The sequence below is a fragment of the Camelus ferus genome, chromosome 19 (assembly GCF_009834535.1).
Source record: "Camelus ferus isolate YT-003-E chromosome 19, BCGSAC_Cfer_1.0, whole genome shotgun sequence".
Taxonomy (NCBI): domain Eukaryota; kingdom Metazoa; phylum Chordata; class Mammalia; order Artiodactyla; family Camelidae; genus Camelus; species Camelus ferus.
Window position 1 is genome coordinate 38,093,422 of NC_045714.1, and position 20,065 is coordinate 38,113,486.

Below are 20,065 nucleotides of genomic sequence, written 5' to 3' on the forward strand. Positions count from 1 at the left end.
GGCTCCCTGGGGCGGGTGGGCAACAACTGCAGAGATATTAGTGATTCATAGGTTTGTACAGTGTTTTATACTTTGCAAAGCACTTTATTAGCTCACCCCTGTCCACGCACATGTAACTCATGTACGCCCTGGGAGGTCAAGGGTAATTCTCACTGTGCCCTCAAATGAAGCACAGAGAGGCCATTACCTGCCCAGGCCATCCAAGTGGGCTGGCTGGGCCTTGAGTTCTCACCGATGGACCCTTCTAGGGTCCAAGATGAGATCAGAAGTGTCTCTTTTATCCATCTTTTCTTGGCCTCCCTTCTCCCCTTTCTGGTTCCTCTCCACTCCTCAGGTTGGTGCTCTCACTTCTTGAAAGCTCTAGGCCCCCCAGGCTCCCCACTGGCTCCTGGTACTACCAAGGTCAGCTGAGAAAGAGCAGGAGATGGAGGCAGGCAGCCCAGGCTGCAGATGTGAGGGATGCAGGGCCAGGCCCAGAGAGGGCTCAGCCTGGAGGCTTCCAATCATGGATTCTCCTGCCTTGTGTCATCTGTTTGTCCATCATCCCGGGACTGGGCAGACAGACAGAGGGGCAAAGCACTGGGGGCTCCAGAGCCCAGCCTCCCCTCAATCTGGGGAACATCACAGCATTTCAGTGTCAGTCACATTTTAAACTGATCAGCCTTTGTATAATGTTTTTTAAATCATTTCTAAATAAAACAAAAATACAGAATGTGTCACTTCCCTGGGATGTGGGTACAGGATCGGGTTCTAAGAGTGACGTTAAGAAGCTTCTGGGAGAAGAGGTACAGGGCACTTTGTGGTATCTGGGAGCTGCCCCATGCATCTCATCTGCCAGCCAAGTAATCAAATGTCCCCATCTCCAAAAGGCTGGCCTTGGAGGCGCACTGTTACTGGGGTCCCAGGAATACAGGCTGATAATACTAGGATGGCACCCAGCGTGGTGGAACAAGCCCCTGCAGGAGAAGTATGGGCAGGGTCACCGTGGCAAGGTCTTTTCTGAGGTCAAGGTACATGGTGCCACGACCAGGAACAAAAGCAAGAGCCCAGTTTTCAGCATGAAAGGACAGACAGGTGAGGTTAGGCCCGCAGCCTTGGAGTCTTCTTACCAAAAGCCCTGGCCTGGTTGTGGAAGCCAGTGACGAGGGAGATGGCCCCAGGAACCAGACGTCTGGAGAAACTGTGGTGTGAGGACGAGCATAAAGGTCTGAGCTGGTTTGGGTGCTGGCTGAGAAGCGAACAAAATTCGGGGAAGTGGGAGGGGCCAGAGGCAAGACGGTGCCCCTAGGCGAAGCTGCAGAGGCTTCCTGCCAGTCCCCCGTGGGCTCCCGGACTCTCCGCGCGTCTCTGGGTGGGGGAAGGTGACGAGAGACACCGGGCAGTGGGGAGAGACAAGGGCCCGTCCAGGCGAGGCGGACGGAACGACCAGAGGCGACGGGTAGTAACTGCGGGGGACGGCGAGTCAGTACCAGGAGGTGCAGACGATGAGGAAGCGCACGTCGTCCAGCGGCCCCCAGGGGCTGGGCTCGGGCTGGGGCCGCCCAGGGCCCTCAGGCGCCGAGGGCTGGGGCCGCCCAGGGCCCTCAGGCGCCAAGGGCTGGGGCTGGGGCCGGGGCCGGGGCTGCGCGAGCTCCCCCGAGCCCTGGCCGCCGCTTAGCTGAGCGCCCATGTTCTGCAGGAGGAGAGGACGGTCAGGTGTGGGGCCTGCCGCGCACCACCCCCGGCCCGTCCCAGCCCGTCCCGGACCACCCCTCACCTCGCGCCGCCTCAGCCGCGGGTCAGTAAGATCCCAGCGCCGCACCAGCCTCCGCGCTCTGCTCGCCTGCGTAGCGACGCCCGGGAGGGGCTGACGGCTTGACGTCACCGCGCACGACCCCGCCCCCGGCCACCCGGCCTGAAAGTTTCAGGGCGCAAGAGCCGGGTTCAACAAACCTGATCCCACTCACCAGCAACCGGCCAAACCTGCCCCAAAGTCCCGGGACCCCGCCCCAAAGTCCCGGGACCCCGCCCCAAAGTCCCGGACCCCACCCCAAGAGCAGCTCGAAAATGCTTGGAGTGGCCCCAGGCACCACCGCCTCTCCAGCCTGGCTCTGCGCCCAACCAAGCCCTAAGGGAATGAAAGGGCCTGCCCAGATTAGTCTGAGGCTGTTCAGGGCACCTAAAAGTCAGGCCAGCAACTTCCAACCACCCTGGGTCAAAGAGGACAGGACTGCCCTACAGCCAGGTGGCCCAGAGTCCTTACAGGACTCAAACTGGCCCAGGGAAGAGCTGAAACAGATTCTCATCTTTTGGAATCCAAAAGGATGAGGCTGAAGTTGTGTGGAAAATGGAAGAACCACAGCAGACAGTGCTTCTTCCTCTTGCCCTGGGATGAAACCACCCATCTCATAATGGGCGGAGTGGAGTGGGAGATTGCAGAACTAAGTGTGTGTGCATCCTACACCACCTTCCCTCTGGAACAATGGTGGGGGGCTGGGTGCAGGCCAAGGTCCCCAGACAACACATTGAGAATGGCCAGAGGAAGCTGCCCTTTAATGGGGTGGTACAGAACAGAAGAGTGCTCAGCCAGAAGCCACAGGGCCAGCCAGCCAGCATGATGTGACAGATTTTTACAGTAACTAGTAGTAACTATAGATTCAGGAGATGGGCACAGGTGAAGAAGGGCTGGGCACCAGCCACTGAGTCCCAGTGAGCTCTCTGCCACCGCCCTGCCAACATCCGGGACAGACTGGGTGGGACGCGGAGAGGGTCCAGAGCCAGGAGCCCACAGAACAGCATTGAAGGTGACTCAGGTGAGGCTAGAGAGAAGAAAGAGCACTGTCAGTAGGTGCTTCACAAAGCACATCTCACCCTCCATTCTCAAGGTGCTTGCCTCCACGCTTACCCCAGGACCTCTGTTCCAGCTCATCTCTGAAGAGCCACACTTACAGCCCATTCCAGATTCCACTGCTCCCCTGAGTCACAATCCAGTCTAGAACTCTCAATGCTTAAAAACTAAAAGTAACTCCTTCTCCACTCAGGTGGGTCAACTCAGTAATTTATTCTATCCATTACTGATTATAAATCAAAGCGTGAGAGGTCAAGTCCAATAGACATCAGACAAGGAAACAAGGGGGCTCAGAAAGGGGAAGGACATGCACAGGCCACAAACCCCCCAGTGGCAAGGCTGGGGCCACAACATTCTTCCTGGAGGTGATAATTATGTGCATGACTATAAAACCAAAGTACATATTTCTAATTGCCTACCTGACACCTTCCTTGTGAGGTCTCACAGGTACCTCAAATTCATCAAATTCAAAACCAAACGAGGCTAATGAGTTTTTTCTCTTCTCTTCCAATACCCATTTCTTTATCTATCTCACTGCAATGCTGACCAGTGCTGCTGACTGTAGGCAATTCTGCCCGGCAGTTTCTGAAGTTTCACCATTAAATGTAACATCTGCTGTAGTTTCTTTACTAGATACCAGTTACTAGATACCAGTTACCAGGTTACAGAAATTTCTTCCTGTTCTTAGGTTGCAAAGAAGTTTTTTGTTTGTTCTTTAATTAGTTGTGGAAGTGCTGCTTTCTTTATGAGAGTTTATGTTCCAGAAAGAAAGGGAGGATATACTGTATTCATCACCACATCACTACTGTATGGCACACAGTAGGTGCTCCAAAAGAAGTTGTTAAACAAATGACAAAACCACCAGTACCACTTTCCTGTGCAGACCCTTTCAACTGCTCTCCAGTGCCAACCACAGAGTTTGTCAGTGTGATCTTCAAACTGCCCCCATCAGAATCACCCAGAGAAGGTTCTTAAAATACCCAAACATGGTTGCCTGAGGGAATCTGAGAGGTAATGCCAGGAGTCTATGTTAACAAGTATCGAAACATAGACCAGAGGTCAAAACACAAGCCTATGGTCAAAGTTCTTGACATGGGCAGAGTCCTCAACACTCTAGGCATAGAACCTTTTCCTTTTACACCTTCCACACTTCCCCATCTTTGGGTCTGTCTGAAGTGCTTCCTCACTCTATCTTTGTATATCCAATTAAGTACTCATTCCCTGAAGCCCAGACCAAATGATGTGTCCTTCACAAAACCTTCCTGGATTCTACAAAGTGTCCTATGGGAGCTTCCAAAGCCATGTAAGGCACCTTGTATTTCTTCTTTGGAGGTAGCTAAGTTATGTGTGGCCACTACATCTTCTCTCCCCTGCAATACTGAGTCCCTCGAAAGCAGGACGTAGCACTAAGTTGCTTGACTAACCCACATGGTGCCTTGTCCACAGGACTGAATGAGTATCAGGTGATTGAATGAATGAAGGAAGGAAAGTGAAGGGAAATTTTGTCCCAGTCTGTAACTGGGTACCTGCTCTACTTTAGGGTTTCTATCCTCATAGACTCCTGTGCTAGCTGGGTATGGCATGCCTGGAGAAGTACCCTAAATGGAGGATGAGAGAGGAGGGATTAAATATCTTCTTTCAAGGGAAGAAGAGATTCTAGAAAGTAATTCCCCAGAATCTCCAGGGTTAGGGCCCAAAAATCTGCTCTTTCTTTAACCTACAAAAATCCAGGTGATTGTGATTTTCATGCAATCCCCACCACCCGACCCCCCAAGTCCCTTACGCACCTGGGGTCTCCTCAGTTCCTAAGAGCAGCCTTCTCTTCTTCCCTCAATAAACAGCTCTTTTCTGTCTCTGGCTACTACTGGCTAGGGACACTGACACACATGTGGATATAAACTACAAAACAATGTGGTCAGTGATAAAATAAGATGGACCAGAGGGAAGCTTTGCCAGAGAAGGGGTACACTGAGCTAAGGTCTTCAAAGCTGAGGATGGGCAGATACTCGGGCAATGCTTGTTGGCTGTGTCCTATGACTGCTTGGCAGTGTGCGGATGTGGCCTCACATGCGAGGAGAACCTACTGGTATGAATACAGAACCTACTGGTATGAATACAGTGTGGCTCCCATTCTAGGTGGCATCTCCCACCCATCCCCTCAAAATAAGAGAGGCCCAGATACCTGTCGATGAGGGAATCCCGCATGCTGGTAGCAATGGTGCTAGGCTGGGCTTCATTCAGCTTGAAGACACTCTCCACCACTGACAGCTCTGTGCTGGTTGTGTCCAGGCCACAGAAGGCACACCAGTCGTTCACCACCATCCCGGCGGCAATCACCTCACTGCCTCTGTTCACAGTGCCCGCCTGCCAAGGGATAGCTCAGTGTGAATCATGGTCCCAACAGTCAAAGTCTCTCCACTTCCTGATAAGGACTCTCCCCAAACCCTGCTCCCTGACCCACAGACCCAATTCCAAACTGGGATAGTCATAACCCATATTCCCCAACACCAGGCCAAGGGATCTACCCCAGCAGGAGACAGAAGTCAGAAAACAGGAATGCTTACCACAAGGGGGACTTGAAGGAGAGAAGACAGCTCATCCTGGTCTTCAATTGAAGTCTTGGGATGTACCAGCCCTCCCTGATTGCTAAAGACACAGTAGCTTCCTACTAACACCTGGTCAGCCACTGTCTGTCTGAAGACTTCCACCTTGAGCACATCAGCCAGGATTTCTTCTGTTTCCTGTCAGTCAAAGGCACTGTGCTCAATGCCTAGAACAAGCAGATCAACTAACCCAGGGCCTCCACACCCACACCCACCCAGGGTGTGACTCCCTAAGTTCCTCATTCCAGCTCTGTAGCTGCACATGGAAGTTTCACACAGAAAAAGTGGGGATACATCTTGGAGCAGAGTCTAGGCTATGGAGCCCCTAATATCCACACATGCCCCGCAGAGCCAGAGGCTGGTCTCCACATCACCCTCCTTCCGCTAACCCACACTCAAGAGTTCAGCTGTCAATCTTCTCTCCTGGCCTCGGCTGCAGGACTGGAGGGGTCAACCTCCCCGATTCTGAAGGATTAATACCCTCCTCAGCTTCTTTCTGACACTGACCACACCATGGAAGGCCTCTAATATCACTATTCCATTGAATACCTAAACTGCAAGAGCCCAGGTATAAAGAAAAGCCACAAGAGATATCCTTAATTCCTGCTTAATAGGTAAGAACAGTGGCTAACCACTGACTAGGCTAATATCCTGGGACTCTTGGGCCAAGCTGGGCTGCCTCACCCTGTCCAGGTCTGGGTGGACCAAGGCCACATAGTCGTTGCAGGTGGTGACATTGCCCAGGGCTGAGAGCCGTTCCTCCACCCGCCGGATCTGCACTGAGTCTGGTAAGCAGTTGCGAATGTGTTGCAGCTCCTGGTCAGTGGTGTTGTTGGGCACCAGGAGACCATGCCGGTTCCCTGGAGAGACCCAAATTGGGGGTGGGGGTGGGGCAAGGATGGACCATGAATACACAAGACACCTATTGAGCACTGGAGGCTGAGGTTACAACTCAACCCAATTAGCTTCCCCAGGAAAGCTTTAGACTCAGACTCCAGTCCTCCAACCCACTGATTCATACAACCCCCGGGGAGGGACCAGGAATCCCACTGGACAGGCAAGAGATGGCCTAGGAATCTGTCCCAACACACCCTGTCCAATTCGCCATCATCAACCAGGGCAGGCCAGCACTAACAGGAAGGGTTCTTGGGCATTAGTTGTATATTTTGCTACTTAAAAATTGAGGTAATACTCTACACCTACCAGAATGGCTAATAAATTTTTAAAAACAAAGCCAATACCAAGTGTTGGCAAAGATATACAGCAAGCAATAGGACTGTAAATTGGTCAAACACTTCAGGTAATCAGGTATCATCTACTACTGTGAATATTCACATACCCTGTGACACTCCTCTCTTAGGTATTATATATCCAATAGAATTACACACATTTTTCCACTAAAAAAAAAAAACAGCAGCACTACTCAGACCAAAGTGAAAACTACCCAAGTGCCCACTGTCAACAGAATGAATGAATACACTGTGAATGAATATACTTACACAAAACACAATACACAGCAACATGAATGAACTACAATTATATTATGACAACAATGACTTAACCTCTGCCTATCTCTGCAAGGACACAACTCTGAACTCCTGAACTATAAATTTCTCCCATCAAAAAACAAAAAACAAAAAACCAGCAGTCAGGATAAGTTATCCCTTGCTATCTAAGAACTAACTTTAAGTCCAAAGGTCATGGTTAGGGATAAGAGTATTCTGCCTAAATAAGAAAATACTCAAGAGTCCAGGCTTATTTTAAAAAACAAAGGAACAAAGTCTTATATGGCCCCAATTAGCAGAACTAGAAATAAGGGGTGGCAATAAAGGCAGACAGATCCCACTCAAAGAAAGGACCAATGACCAGAGTCCACAATGCTGAGAGGTAAAGGGGTACTCAGTGGCGTGGTAAAGGGAATGTAAGATTTAAATGGATCATTGAACAATGTGCTTCAGAATCTTAGTTTGTCGATTTCTAGAGGCAGAAATGGATGCTCAGAAGAGGATACAACTTGCCCAGAGTCAGTGCCAGGGGAGAAATGACTTTCCAATCTCATCAAACTAGGTACGGTCCTGGGTGAATCACTTGGGTTGAGCATCACCTTCCTCATGAGTCAAACTGGCCAATAATTCCTACCTCTCTGGATATTCGTGAAGAAGGAATGAAACAAGTGTAAACTGAAAGCCCTTACTGTTATTTGTGATTGCTATGATCCAGAAGCTTTCACCAGAAGTTGTCCCTGATCTATTGACACTTGACTGGGTCCAGCCCAGGCCTGAGAGATTCTGTAATCTCCGGAGATAATGGATGAAAGCCTGTAAATCCCTGGGTCACTCGGAGTCCTGAGTACAATTAAAGGTTCTGGGAAGCTCCACTCCCTCCCTCGGCGTCTTCGGGCTGGCTTACCCACACACATGCGCCCGATGATGCGGCAGCCAGCGATGGACGCGTGCACCACGGGGATGGTATCAGCGAGCTCGCCCTCGAACACACTGTAGGGAGACGGACTCGGTGGTCACGGGGCCGAAAGGCCAGAGCCCTCACTCTGCCGGAGCCCCCGACTCCCAATACCTCTTCCCGCCACCTACCCACACACTGCCCGCCAGAATGGGGCTCCCTTCCCACCTGTAAAAGTTCTCTGATCCTCCGATGGCCACCAGGCAGTAGGTGTTGGTAAGTTTGGCAAAGCAGCCGATCTCACAGTTGTTCTCGAAAGACGCGCGGACCGCCATGAAGCCTGGGGACTGCGGGGCAGGGAGTTCAGGGCCGGCGGATCCTCTCCCAGCCCCTCCGCGCGTCAGGCCCCACCACGACCCCGCCCCTCTCGGCCCTCAGACCTCGGGTCCCGCCCACTACGCCCCTCCAGGCTCTTTGGCCCCGAATCTTCAGGCCCCCACTCCTGACGACCCGGGACGCCCCGAGCTGACCCTTCCGGTGTCCCGCTCACCAGGTGAACCTCCACACGCGGCAACAGTCCTTCTCGGCCCTGGTTAGAGTTCCGTTTCCGCCTCCTCCCTGGGAGACTTCCGAGAGAGCCGGGAGCACGCCGCCACGCATGCGGCCACTCTAGCGCCAGCCTCTGGGCGGACTCTATGGTTGCAAGTGGCCGTGTCGCGACCCGTCCTGGCTCCGCCTTCAGCAAGCTCGCATTCATTCCTTGATTCATTCATTCATCTTTGTAGGGGGTTACAATCAACCGAGACCGAGATGTGAGGCATACAAATGGAGGAGCCAAAAAAAAAAAAAAAAAAAGAATGGAGGAGCCAACGATGTCTGGCACAAGATGGGTTGATGATGGAGATATTTACTGAAGTAAAGCCTGAGGAGGAAGAGCAGGTGTGGGGGAGATGACGAGTAGAGTGAGGTGCGGGACAGACGTCCGGCTGGATCTGGAGCCCAGGGAGGACAGAAGGGCTGAGATTTGGGGCGAAGTCTGGGGTGGATGAGGTCACCCATGGAGAAGGTGTCCATTAGGGAGAAGTAAGATCACGACAGAGGGTGAAGAAGAAGGCGCCACCAGAGAAGTAGAGGAAACCAGGCTGAAGAAGGTATTGGAGAGGGGAGGATGGATGGAGCAGTGTCAGGGAAGGTCCAGAGTGGGCAAAGGTGTGGGGGCTGACGCGCTTCCACTATGTGCCCCTTGCATGTGCTTGATCACACACACCAGCCACTTTCTGCACCCCCGGGATAGATGGTGGCAGCCAAGGAACCTGCTCCGATGGACAGGATAAATTTGGCCCACATTTTGTAGAATTTACAAAAGTCCCAGGGTCACTCAGAATGTCACGGCAAGGGCAGAGGGAGGCTTGGGGCCCCTTTCCCATCCCGCAGCCCTCCTGTGGCCATCTGTGCTCTTCCAGGAAGCCCTCTATAATTGACCTAAATGGTGCCCTTCCCCTGTCCTCAACCGTGCAGTTTCATACTCTGCCTTCCCCAGGATACACCAGGCTGCTGCTGGGTCATAGCATGTCTGCCTTTATTGATTTGTATCATGTATACAGTCACCGGCAAGTGGCAAGCTCAGGAAAAGGACTCACATCTGACAGAGCCTATGCTTCTAGGGTCACTAAGCAAAATGACAGTCTGGGTGTCCATGTCCTTTCCATCCTCCCCAGTTCATCTCAGACCCACTCCCTCAATCCTCTCCCTGGCCCCTCTTCACCTGGTTCCCTCTTCCAGGAATTCCTCTAACCCTCTCCTCTAGCTATCCAAATCCTTCCCACCCTTCATGGCTTAGCTCAAATGTTGCCTCTTCTAAAACACTTTTCTCACCACTCCATCATCACCTCCACTCTCTGCCCTTCATTCTCTACCACTTTCTGCCACTGTTAGCCTTTAATTAGATACAGCTCTGTCTTGCTCACCAATGGCTTATGCATTTAATCTTTTGTCTCCCAGGGACTGAGTCTGATTCATTTGTCAGCCTTATTGCATGCCCAGCACATGACTGGGTACACAGATTAGATACAAGAAGATACTGGTTGGTGCATGCATACTCGTCTGTGTGTGTGTGTGCGTGCGTGTGTGCACATGCACACGTTTATAATCTGTGGATCCTGAGGGGTCTACAGTGTGCACTGAACAAAGCCATTAATTTAGCCAAATGACATTTATTGTGTACCTATAGCTAGAATCCTGTGGTTTGGTTTATGACATGGACATATGTGTATTATTGTGTGTATGTGTGGGGGGGTGCAGTTTGTGCATGTGAGTGAACCCTGTCAGTGTGCTATGTATATTGTGCAGGAATTTGGGGCATCTCTATGATATGTGGATTTTGTGTGCATGGGGACATGTGAACTGTTGATACTGTGTGTCCTGTCTGTGCAAAAACACAGTGGTCAGAAATTAAGAATCAGAGACACAGGTTAGAGCCCCAGCCACTTACTTGGACCTGATTCCAAGCAAGTCATCAAACTCGCTGGGTCTCAGCTTCCATATGTATAGAATAGGGAAGATACTACCTATGATCCTAGAACTGTAACCTACTAGAGATCTATTTGTAGGATGTTGTGAGGATGAAGGATGAGAGGTAACCAGTGTGAAGTGCTCGGCACAGTGACAAATGGCAGGCGCCCAGTAACTGTGGTTCCATTTCCCAGTGTGTGTGCATGTGCATGTGTGTGAGCAAGAATCCTGAGCCCAGGGGATATCTAACCTGGGCTTCTAGACACCCTCTCCCCTCCATATAGCCAGTGCCCAAGCTCCCACCCCAGAGTCTGACACCTGAGTAAATCTAGAGTCTTAATGGATGGAGAAGGGACATGCCCTTTCTGGGAGCAGGACTAGGACTCAAAGCGGCTTCGGAGCATCTTGAACTTGGACTTGTTGTACTTAGTGATGAGGTCCAGTTTGCTGTGGCCCAAGGTCAGCCGTTTCTCATCCCCAGACAGGCCATTGCTACTGCCATTGCAATGGCCATCTGTGGGGCCCCCTGGGAGGCCAGGCTCAGGTCCCTGCCTGGTGCCTGGCAATTCATGATACTTGGTGATGAGATCCAGCTTGCTGTGTCCCAGAGTCAGCCGTTTCTCATCTGCAGAGTCCACTCCAGCCTTTTGAGCAGGGCTCGGTCTGGGGAGATCATTGGGCCCTGGCCCCTCACCCCGGAATGGGCCAAACTTTGTGATGAGGTCCAGCTGGCTATGACCCAGCGTCTGCCGTCTCTCATCTGGATCCTGCTTGCCAGCCCTGGCTGAGGAGTTGGCTTCAGGGGGCACTCTAGAGCCCCCAGCCTTGGGGGACTGCATCAGGAGGTCCAGTTGGCCATGACTGTGGTTTTGGGACAACCTCTTGTCCTCTGGGGTCCGATTGCCAGGTCTGGGGCAGTCTGAATCAGGGGCACCTTGGGCCTCGGACAGGAGATCCAGCTGGTTGTATCTCTGGTTTGGGTCCAACTTCCTGTCCTCTAGGGCCTGCTCACCAGGCCAAAGAGAGCCTGAGTTGGGGGTAACCCCAGAATCAGGGCCCCCGACTTCCCGTGCTCTGGTGAAGGGGACAAGAAGATCCAGCTGGCCATGGCTCTGACTCAGAGACACCTTATTCTCCTCCACTGCCTCCAGGGCTGTCCCAGGTACCCAGCGGCCTCGTGGGGGGCTAGGTCCCTGACTTCCCAGGACCCCATTCTCTGGGAGCCAGGACAGAGCTGGGACACCCCGGGAAAAGGGAAAGAGGGGGCGAGGGCGAGCAAGCAGAGGTGACCCTCCTGCCAGGGTCGTGGGGCTGGCGCTATTGTAGTTGAGGGCAGGGGAGGACTGGGACCATGGGGATGCTCCCAGCTTGCCCAAATTGGCCCTATAGGGCCCTAGCAGGGGGCCATGGTTAGGGTCTGACAGCTGGCGTTGCAGGGAGGGCTGGCCATTGGCCCCACAGCGGGCAGGGCCCGGGAATGAGGACCCCACACCCGTGTCACTGGAGCCACCGCCTCCTGGTAGAGCAAGGTAGGAGGAGTGGCCCATGAGAGGTGAGCGCTTGATGCTACTGAGGCTGGTGCTGGAGGGTGATGAGGATGTGGTGCTGGGGATGCCGGGCCCGAAGGCCGGGGCCACTGCGGGAGGGCATGGTACTCTAGGAGGTAGGGTATCTTCTCCTCCGCAGAAGCCCTCCACGGGCTGTGACTCGGCATAAAGACAGCGGAACTCCCGGTCAAAGTCTTCCACAATGCGGCCCCTCAGCTGCAGCACCATGCTAGTGTGGGCCTGGCTGCAAAGCCAGGTGAAGCTAGGGGCAGAGGGTCAGAGTCAAGAGGTAAAGTACAGGACCGTGAGGCCAGGCAGGAGTCACAACAAGAGGAGCAAACCAAGACAACACCACCACCACCACCACAAGGGCCCAAGTGAGGGGCAGAATGCTGTCTCCAGAGTCTGTATTTGTGCTAGCTCAGCTTAGCGGACTTGGGCACATGGTTTCCCATCTCCCTTCAACTTTCCCATCTGTAAAATGGACCAGGGGCCAGGTTACCTGAAGTCCCTCCAGTTCTGAGGTGCAGGAGTTATTTTCTATGCCAAGGACATTAAAGTAATCCTCCCACAGAGTGAGCTCCTCCCCCCAGGCCCAGCCCAGGACTGACTTGCTCCCCATAGTCGCCCCTGAGCACATGGTGGCTGCTCAGTCCATGTCGGAAGGGGTGGATGGAGGAAGGGAAATTCAAAGCTGCCAGATCCCAGGCACCCTCACCAGCCAGTGGCCCAGCTCCAGGCCCCTCCTCCCCACCCGCTTCCACTTGCTCACCTGTAGCTGCCCGCCACCACCTGCTCACAGTCAATGATGACGAACTTCTCCAGGGCCTGCCCGGTGAAGCGGCGGCCTGCCTTGCTGCAGTACGTGTCCCCACATGTGCTCCGCACACGCATGTTCTGGGCCACGGAGGGAAGGAGATTGAGGGGGTGACCTTGAGAGAATGAGGCTCAAACCATGTTTAAATTCCATGGGGTCTCTGACCCAAAATAGCTAGGAGAGCCAGGCCCCAACTCCCACTGACACCCCTCAGTGTTCACTGACCAACCAACCAACTCTTCTGCCCTCCCTGACTCCCCTCCCAACACCCTGGTTCCTGCCCTTGTCCCTCACTGACCAGCAGGTGTCCCCCATTGAGGTCCATCTTGTAGCACATCTCCAGGAAGTGCCTCAGGTGCTCCTGAGCCAGGAGCAGGTACACAGGGACACCACGCCGGCTTGAGGCCTCCATGAGGTCACACAGAAGCTCCATGTCCGTGAATATGTCCATCACCACGGCCACCACCTGGGGGAGGCAGGGGCAAGTCAGCCCTGCCCCAGGGCTCTGCCCAGCCCAAGGGTGGGGGCTGGATCCCAGGAAAAGAGCACTAGACTAAAAAGTAGGAGGCCGGAACCTGCAGAACATCTGACCTGGGAGGGCTTATAATGATGACCCAGGCTAGGGATTCTTAACTTAGAAACAGGTTTCACTGCCTTGAAGTGCAGAGACTGTTTGAAAGTTTTTGTGTGCATTTTTCTGAGGACAGTTTGTTTGCCTGTCATCAGGTTCTCAAAGATGTTTGTGGATAGGCTGCACTAGCCTAAAGCTCTGCTCTGCACCTGGGGAAACTGAGGCCCAGAAGCAGACCCCGATTTCTGGTCTAGCCCCTCATGTTCCCCCCACTAGCTCTAGCTGTAGCTCTGACCACGGATTGTCTGTCTGAGGCTCCCTTCTCAAGGATCAGAGCTGCAAGCCAGTTCCTGGGGTCTTCAGTACCCTTTGCCAGACCAACCTGTTTCCCTGTGAAGCTGCAGAGGTCTGGTGTGACATTTTACACCCACAGACTCCCTCACTTCCACCCATGCCAACTGGGACCAAGTTTTCTGCTCAGTTGAGGGGCTGGGGCTGGCAGTAGCTCCTGTGAGAACCTCCTCTCCCAGTCCAGACTGAGAGGCAGGAAGCACAGAGCAAAGCACTCAGCTCTGGAGCCAGACAGAACTGGGTTCAGATCTGCACTCTGCTACTTCCTAGTGATATGGCCTTGGGCGAGTTGCCTCACCTCCGGGATCCTCAACTTCCTCATCTTTAAATGGAGATAATGATAGACACTGCTCACAGTTATGGGGAATTAGATGCAAAAATACTCAACACACAACAGAAGCTCACTAAATGTTCCTTTCGTGCTGCCTCCCTAACAAATGAGGATGTTGGGCTGCAGAAGAAGGAATCACTTCCCAAGGTGACTCAGAGTCAGTCACAGCCCAGAGCAGAAGCCTGTCTCCTGGCCCGGAGGTGGAGGGTCTAGATGGGGGATCTAAGCCAAGGCAATGGGGGATGCCCTAGTCTACAACACAGGCCTGGCCAGGGGTGAGTGAAACAAGGACAAGCAAAAAAGATCAAAGGGGCAGGGGTGATGACAGCAGCCACCTTGATAATAACCCCATTCCCGGTGCCAATCAGGTCTAGCCCTCCCCTGCCCAGGGCGTAGGCAGGCTTGCCAGGGAGGCTCTGGAGGTGCTGGTGGGATCCCAGCATTCTGGCTTCTAATTTCTGCAGCAGGTACCCTCCAGGCTGCTCCCCTAGCAAGGGGACTGAGTCAAACCCACCTCAAACCCTGCCTAGGGTCATCTGGTCCATTCCCCTGCCTCCTGAATCAGAGGTCAGCGCTCCAGGAGTGAAGCAGTGCTGCTCTGTAGCTGGAACCTTCCCAGGCACCCACACCCCTACCTGCTCTCCCGCTTCCCTTTCTCCTGAGCCCCTGCTCCCTGTCCCTGAGCCAGCAGCCTCTACTCCTCTTTACTTAGGGGGCAAGAGCTAAAAGCCCAGCCCTCAAAACCATGCCGAGGCCCCGGCACCGGTACCATTTCCCCTGTTTCAAGCTGGAGATATAGTGCATGAGGGGCGAGGTGCAGTTGGGGCCATGCATCAGGAGGCAGGGCTGTGCCTGGGACCCAGGGCCTAGGTCTAGACTCCTTTCCGTCTCCCTGAGCCCTGGGTTCTAATTCACCAACTGACTGGACCTCCCTGGGCAAGTCCCAGCCCCTCTCTGGCCTCAATTTCCTCCTCTGTAAGTCAGGGGGTGGCTCAGATGTTCACCAAGGTTGGGGTTCTCAGTTTTGGGGTCACAAACCTTTTTGAGAATCTGATGAAGGTCATGGACCTTCTCCCAAGAAAGATAGAGAGGATCTCGCTCTGCAATGAACACCACGTTGCATGCGTTTTCAGGGTGTTTGTGGAGTCCCCAAGGCCCATCCCCTGTTGTATGCTTACGCATAATGTCCGTGAGTGCCAAGGGCTTACCAAGGTAAATAAAACACACACCTACCCTCCAGGAGCTTGTAATCTGATGGGGGCAGAGATTCTAGTCCCAATGCTGCTCCTAAACTGCTATGTGGCCTTAGGCTGGTCCCTGTCCCTCCCTGGGCCTCAGTTTCCACATCAGTGAAATGAATGTCTGAAGAGATGAGGCCCTTACCGTGCGGGCCTGGCTGAAGAGAAAACGCAGAAGGTCCTTGATGTTCTTGGCCTTGTCGCACTGGAAATGGACCACAGCCTGGGTGGGGCTGAAGCCCGTGGCCTGTGGAACCTCTGGCCAGCCCAAGTCCAGGTCCGGGGGTTCTATGTCGGAGACCATGGGGAAGTAAGTGCCTGAGGTGACTTCTGAGAGCAGGCTGAGGCGGTCAGGCCCCGAGGCCTCCAGTCCCTGGGCCTCGCTGAGCTCAGGGCCCCCACGTACATGGCTGGTCATGTAGTCCACATCCAGAGCACTCAGGAAGGGCAGCTCCCGCTCCTCGGAGATGACCCGCAGGTAGGCAGCCTCACCTCGTTCCAGGAGGGCGTCGGCCGCCAGCCGGGCTGCCTCACTGTGCTGTAGCACCAGTGGTGGGCTCTCCCGCCACCATGGCCGCTTCAGCTCCTCCACCCGGCCCCGCAGGGGCCCCGCCATGCCCTGAGCCCCCAGGCCCCCAGGCCCTAGGCCTCTGAACATGCCTGCACACCTGGCTACCCTCACCCTCCAGCAGGCTCCATGGCCTGCACCATGCTCTGGCTGCAGCAGGAAGAAGATACCAGCAGGACAGCCTCCTGCCTGCCTGCCCTGTGTGTGGCAGGGCCCCCAGCCTGTTGTCACCCTGTCAGAGCCATGCTCCGCCCCATTGCCCCTGGCCTCTGGAACCTGTTGGGTCAGCCTCACCTGTCTGCCCGCCGTTGGGACTCGCCCGCCCAGGGAAACGGCAGGCCCTTAGCACAACCTCCTCACCCCACCCCCAGCAGCTCCACCCCAGCATCACCTGCCCCATTTCCACCAGACTCCTAGCAAGTTTCCTCCAAACCCTGACATTCCAGAGTCCCAGTGAAAAATGCTGTCCCACCCTTGAAAAATGCTGTTCCAGATGGCTGTGTTTCCAACACCCTCAATTCCGGGAAGCTCTTGACCTGGTGGGGCCAGACCACAGCCTTCCTCCCCTCCTCAGGGACTGAGTATTAAACAGTTAGTGAGAAAGTTTTGAGAGATTGGGGTGGGGGGGCACTGTAAGGTCAGAAGGCAAACAGGGCAGGCCAGTTTATGTTCTCTGTCCCCAGCAAGGGTGTTAGTCCCAAAGTCCTCAGGAGCATGGGTGAGGCTTTGTGCTGGAGAAGGTGGTGGTGGTCAGCAGATGGCAGCTAGTTAGGGAGGCAGGCCAGGCGAGAAGTGGTCATAACGGTGTGCGGTGCCAGCCCACAGTACCACCTGTCTATAGGGGGCCGAGGACCAATGAGGGTGTTCAGGAGAGCAGGAGACCTAACGCCACATCTCACGACCCTGCTTATTACTCCTTGCACTTGCTTTATCTGGTCTGCGATCACGTCCAAACCAGACACAGGTTCCTCTACGTCCACAGAGCTTCACACGGGGCCCAACACATGCATGGCACAGAGTGGGTGGCAGAGGGATTTAGGGGCTCCCTGAGTCAAGATGGGCCCTGGGATTAAAGATAAACGGGCCTGGGGCTTGGTTTTTGAGGAGCCTAGAAGTGAGGGACCCAGGAGGGGCAGGGGACAGCCATAGCCCAAGAGCTGAGATGCTGAGCCATTCCATCCCATCCTAGGGGTAGCGGCAGAAATCAGAGCACCAGGTGCTCTGAGGAGGCCCTCCCCTTGGGGGTGGGGAGGCTGTGTGAGGGGCAGGGGAGTGAGTAAGCAGAGCTGGACTGTGGACGGGCGATGAGCTGTGCAGGTGGCCCAGGTGGTAGGGCCTTCATTAGGGCTTTATCTCTGGATTTGTTCAGGGGGAGAACAGAGACCTTATCTGGGTCAGAAAAGCACTCCTGGGAGGGGAGGCAGGCATGTCTCTGTGTTGCTGCGTTCCCTCAGTGTGTATAGTGTCCACCTGATGGTACATATTTTTGGCTCTTTTTAAAAATTATTTTTAATTAACATAAAGTTTACCACATTAATCATTTTAAGTATGCAGTTCAATGACATTAAGTACATGCATACTGCTGTGTGACCACCACCACCATTCATCTCCAGAACGTTTGCATCTTCCCCAACTGAAATTCTGTACCTGTTAAATGCTAAGTCCCATTCTCTCCACTGCCCCAGCCCCTGACAGCCACCACTCTACTTTCTGACTCTGAATTTGACTACTAGGTGTCTCACGTAAGTGGAATCATACAGTCTTTGTCTTTTTGTGACTGGCATACTTCACTTAGCATATAATGTCCTCAAGGTTCCCTCATGTTGGAGCATGTGTCAGAATTTTCTTCCTTTTTAAGGCTGAATAATATTCCATTGTGTGTCTATACCACATTGTTTATCTACTCACTAAGGGATACTTGGATTATTTCTACCTTTTGGCTATTGTGAATAATGCTGCTTTAACATAAGTGTACAAATTTGGCTCTGTTTTTTTTTTTATATTTCCCTCCATGCCCATGTTTGTATAAGATTCCATTTTTTAAGTGAAAAAAAAACCCACTGGACATTGGCAGTTTCACATGGCTCAACTCAACACATACAGGCATACCTCAGAGATATTATGGGTTTGGTCCTACATCACTACAATAAAGGAAATATCTCAATAAAGCAAATCACACTAATTTTTTGGTTTCTCAGTGCCTATAGAAAGTTATGTTTACACTAAACTGTACTCTGCTAAGTGTGCAATAGCATTATGTCTAAAAAAATGTGCATACCTTAATTAAAAATACTTTAGTGCTAAAAAATGCTATCATCTGAGAATGCAGAGTTGCCACAAACCTTCAACTGGTTAAAAAAAAAAAAAAGCAGTATCTGTGAAGCACAATAAAGCAAAGGGCAATAAAACGAGGTCTGCCTGTACACTGTACCTATGTATAACTGACCTGTGCCGGTATGCACATTTCACACCGTCTGTGTGATGTTTGTATCTGCTGGACTGTCTTTAAGTATCTAGCTGCAGGTCAGCATATATTTACCTTCATGGGCATCTGTGTGTATTTTCTCTTGTATGTGTCTGGGTGCATATCTATTCGTGTGCATGAGTGTCTGGGCAGCAGGGATGGTCTTTAACTCTGGACTGTGTACTAGGTGTCTGTTCAAGGAAGCTCAACTGAGAGGGGCAGGGACAGGAAGACTGAGTTGACAAGGGCCCCAAGGGGTCCCTGATATCCTGATCATAAAGTGTGTATATCAAATTTAATCTCCCAGGGCTGCAGGACTGGCCACCCCTCCCCATCGGCTGAGTGAGTGAAGGGCAAGGAGAGGCTAGACAGGTGTATCCTAGCCTGGGGCTGGGCCTAGAGGTGGGCACCCAAGCCATACAGATACCTAAGCCCAGACCCTGGCTGCAGTGTTTAGGGCACAGGCCCCTTAATAACTGTTATTAAGAGGAGGAAAAAATACTTTCCTGTCCAGGAGATGTGTCAGGCGCCTGCCTGGCATTATTCTGCCGTCCTGGGGGCCATTTAGCCTTGTCTGTTGTCTCTTACAAGCCGAGTGGCGCCAGGGCAGGTGTGTGGGGTGGGGGTGGTGGGAGCAGAGGCTGAGCTGCAGCCCTTCAGTTGCAGGCCACACACCTTTAACGTGGCACCTCTGGGTCAGGGGAGACAAGACTCCTGGGTGGAGCTGCCAGAGCTAGTAGGGGAGCAGGGGTCCCATGTCCCTTGAATCCAGGCAAAGCGACCTAAGAGCCAGACACAGGGACAAGTAGTGAGGATTCCCAGAGGCTGGCTCGAGCTGGGTATTCAAAGATGAGAAAGATTTCATGATGTGCAGAGGGGCAAGTTGGGCGTTCCAGACTGAAGGACTAGAGGGGCCAGGGCGTGCCTGTGAAAGGAACTGGGAGTGGTGGTGGGGGAAGAGGGCTGCCGGAAGGGCCATCTGAAGCCACGCTCTGAAGACGGCCTTGCTAAGGCACAGAGGTTGGCAAGTACCTAGAGCACTATTTTAGGATAACTTAGGAAGCAGCCCCCCAGGGGGAGAGTTGCCCAAAGCACCAGCCTCCTAGAAACAAACCTGATGGGTGTGGTTTGCTGTTCTTAAGCACCCCACAGGCCTTCAGGAGGTCCGGCTCCGGCACATAATGGGTGAGTTGAACAATCACAAGTCACAGGGGCTTCATCTGTAAAATGGGACCAAGACCACCTCCTTCACCACGTGTTGAGAGGACTGAGTGGGCTACTTGCGTCAGGTGCCGACTGGAAGGAGGAGGAGGAGCTCAGTACCTGCTGAGTTTACAGCTTTGCAGGCCACGAAGGGGCAGGGGCTTGGGGAAGGCCTGAAGCAAACAAAGCAGCTCCAGAGGAGCTCTCCTGGTCGGTCCCCTGCCCCTTCCAGAACAAAGGAAAGCCCTGAAGGTGAGCATTGCCCTGCGCTGAGATTCGGTCTCTTATCCCAGCTCACAGGAGGCAAGGTCCTCTCTCCACTCTGAATACAGAGATGAGCATTCAGCAAGTGTGATCACAAGGAGTAAGGATTTTGGCATTCTCTTTCAGAAAGGTGACTGTGTCTGGGTCTAGACTGACGATGGGGTCTCACCCTTTTCCCCCCATCCTTTCCTCCACCCCACTAACCATCTGTCCACCATGTCCCGTCCCACAGTGGGAGACTTTTCCCTGCTCCCACGTTTCCATAAGGGGAGGGAATTCCCACTCCACTCTCCTGGAGGGTAAGTGAGAGAGGACCACTCCCTCTTGTCTCTTCATGGGCTCCATCCTTCCCAGGGGAGGGGGATGGCTT

The 20,065-nt window shown here is 53.3% G+C and overlaps 3 protein-coding genes across 8 annotated transcripts; all 3 read right to left on the reverse strand.

The window, feature by feature from the left end:
- Nucleotides 1-68: 68 nt before the first annotated feature.
- MMP24OS (MMP24 opposite strand) lies at nt 69-1,914 on the reverse strand. Its single transcript, XM_032462194.1, has 2 exons — nt 1,757-1,914; nt 69-1,672 (listed from the first exon to the last, which is right to left on the reverse strand). The coding sequence occupies exon 2, from the start codon at nt 1,667-1,669 to the stop codon at nt 1,463-1,465; it is 207 nt and encodes a 68-aa protein (XP_032318085.1). The 5' UTR covers nt 1,670-1,672; nt 1,757-1,914; the 3' UTR covers nt 69-1,462.
- A 590-nt stretch (nt 1,915-2,504) lies between these two features.
- EIF6 (eukaryotic translation initiation factor 6) lies at nt 2,505-8,602 on the reverse strand. 6 transcript variants are annotated; one of them, XM_014562496.2, is made up of 7 exons: nt 8,381-8,526; nt 8,059-8,177; nt 7,840-7,925; nt 6,115-6,290; nt 5,392-5,568; nt 5,010-5,191; nt 2,511-2,798 (listed from the first exon to the last, which is right to left on the reverse strand). In XM_014562496.2, exons 2-7 carry the CDS (start codon nt 8,163-8,165, stop codon nt 2,789-2,791), a joined length of 738 nt encoding a protein of 245 aa, XP_014417982.1. In that variant the 5' UTR covers nt 8,166-8,177; nt 8,381-8,526; the 3' UTR covers nt 2,511-2,788. The 6 variants fall into 6 exon arrangements, with proteins under 6 accessions (XP_032318069.1, XP_032318068.1, XP_032318071.1 ...); XM_014562497.2 differs by having other exon boundaries at nt 8,361-8,411; XM_032462179.1 differs by lacking the exon at nt 8,381-8,526 and adding an exon at nt 8,271-8,289.
- Nucleotides 8,603-9,388: 786 nt separating this feature from the next.
- FAM83C (family with sequence similarity 83 member C) lies at nt 9,389-17,989 on the reverse strand. Its single transcript, XM_006188566.3, has 4 exons — nt 15,342-17,989; nt 13,004-13,171; nt 12,661-12,785; nt 9,389-12,150 (listed from the first exon to the last, which is right to left on the reverse strand). Exons 1-4 carry the CDS (start codon nt 15,852-15,854, stop codon nt 10,719-10,721), a joined length of 2,238 nt encoding a protein of 745 aa, XP_006188628.2. The 5' UTR covers nt 15,855-17,989; the 3' UTR covers nt 9,389-10,718.
- Nucleotides 17,990-20,065: the final 2,076 nt, after the last annotated feature.

Bases quoted from the DNA above. Each gene is read 5' to 3' on its own strand.
- MMP24OS (XM_032462194.1), bottom strand. From the start codon at position 1,669: ATGGGCGCTCAGCTAAGCGGCGGCCAGGGCTCGGGGGAGCTCGCGCAG.
- FAM83C (XM_006188566.3), bottom strand. From the start codon at position 15,854: ATGTTCAGAGGCCTAGGGCCTGGGGGCCTGGGGGCTCAGGGCATGGCG. The intron at 13,172-15,341 runs GTAAGGGCCTCA...TGCCTCCCCCAG, and splicing joins TCTTCAGCCAGGCCCGCACG to GTGGTGGCCGTGGTGATGGA. The intron at 12,151-12,660 runs GTGAGCAAGTGG...CTCTGCCCCTAG, and splicing joins GTGGTGGCGGGCAGCTACAG to CTTCACCTGGCTTTGCAGCC.
- EIF6 (XM_032462177.1), bottom strand. From the start codon at position 8,599: ATGAATCAAGGAATGAATGCGAGCTTGCTGAAGGCGGAGCCAGGACGG. The intron at 5,569-7,839 runs GTAAGCCAGCCC...TTTGACTGACAG, and splicing joins CATCGGGCGCATGTGTGTGG to GAAACAGAAGAAATCCTGGC. The intron at 5,192-5,391 runs GTAAGCATTCCT...ATCCCTTGGCAG, and splicing joins TCCTTCAAGTCCCCCTTGTG to GCGGGCACTGTGAACAGAGG.